Below are 625 nucleotides of genomic sequence, written 5' to 3'. Positions count from 1 at the left end.
GTGTGTGAATGTTTTTTTTTTTTTTTTTTTTTTTTTTGGCAAAGCGTAGGCTTGTTCTGCTGCTAATAACTTGATTGCTCCTTTTTCATTCGCGTGTTGCTGCTTCAGGTCCAGGTGGGTGGTTCCCCCATGTACAAATTAGACAGAAAGTTAGGTAAAGGTGGTTTTGGTCAAGTATACGTTGGTCGAAGACTTGGTGCTACTAATCGAAATGAACAACCTGGCCTGGGAGCTATAGAGGTATGGCGTTCATGGTGGTCGATTTTACCATTTCACTGTGGATTTTCATATCTGCTGGACATAACGTGCCCGCCTTTCACTTTTCAGGTGGCTATGAAGTTCGAGCATAGAAGCAGCAAAGGATGTAACTATGGCCCACCATATGAGTGGCAAGTGTACAAGTGAGTGTTCTGTCTGTGAATCTTCTTGTCTGTGAGATGTTTTGGTCACGTCAGGACGGGATAACTTATGTTTTACCTTCTGTTGGGTCAGTGCACTTGGTGGCAGTCATGGAGTGCCTCGTGTCCATTATAAAGGTCGACAAGGCGACTATTATATAATGGTATGCAACAAGCGCATTTTCTTTCCCTCTTGCTCGCCCCCGGATGTATCGCCAATCTCGACT

The 625-nt window shown here is 44.3% G+C and overlaps 1 protein-coding gene across 6 annotated transcripts in view; it reads left to right on the top strand.

Moving 5' to 3' along the window:
- Positions 1–625, top strand: part of LOC104818596 (casein kinase 1-like protein HD16) — a 5773-nt gene that overhangs the window by 725 nt on the left and 4423 nt on the right. For all 6 annotated transcript variants that reach the window (XR_772696.1, XR_772692.1, XR_772695.1 and 3 more), the window contains exons 2-4: positions 109–240; positions 328–401; positions 493–562. Coding sequence is in view for 1 of the 6 variants with exons in the window: in XM_010548232.2 (XP_010546534.1) it covers positions 109–240; positions 328–401; positions 493–562 (276 nt within the window). In the remaining 5 variants the exon portion in view is untranslated. The remainder of the gene's footprint in view (positions 1–108; positions 241–327; positions 402–492; positions 563–625) is intronic.

The sequence above is a fragment of the Tarenaya hassleriana genome, unplaced genomic scaffold (assembly GCF_000463585.1).
Source record: "Tarenaya hassleriana unplaced genomic scaffold, ASM46358v1 Cleome3, whole genome shotgun sequence".
NCBI classification, from domain to species: domain Eukaryota; kingdom Viridiplantae; phylum Streptophyta; class Magnoliopsida; order Brassicales; family Cleomaceae; genus Tarenaya; species Tarenaya hassleriana.
Note: the sequence above shows the minus strand (reverse complement) of the source record. Positions and strands in the feature narration are given on the sequence as shown.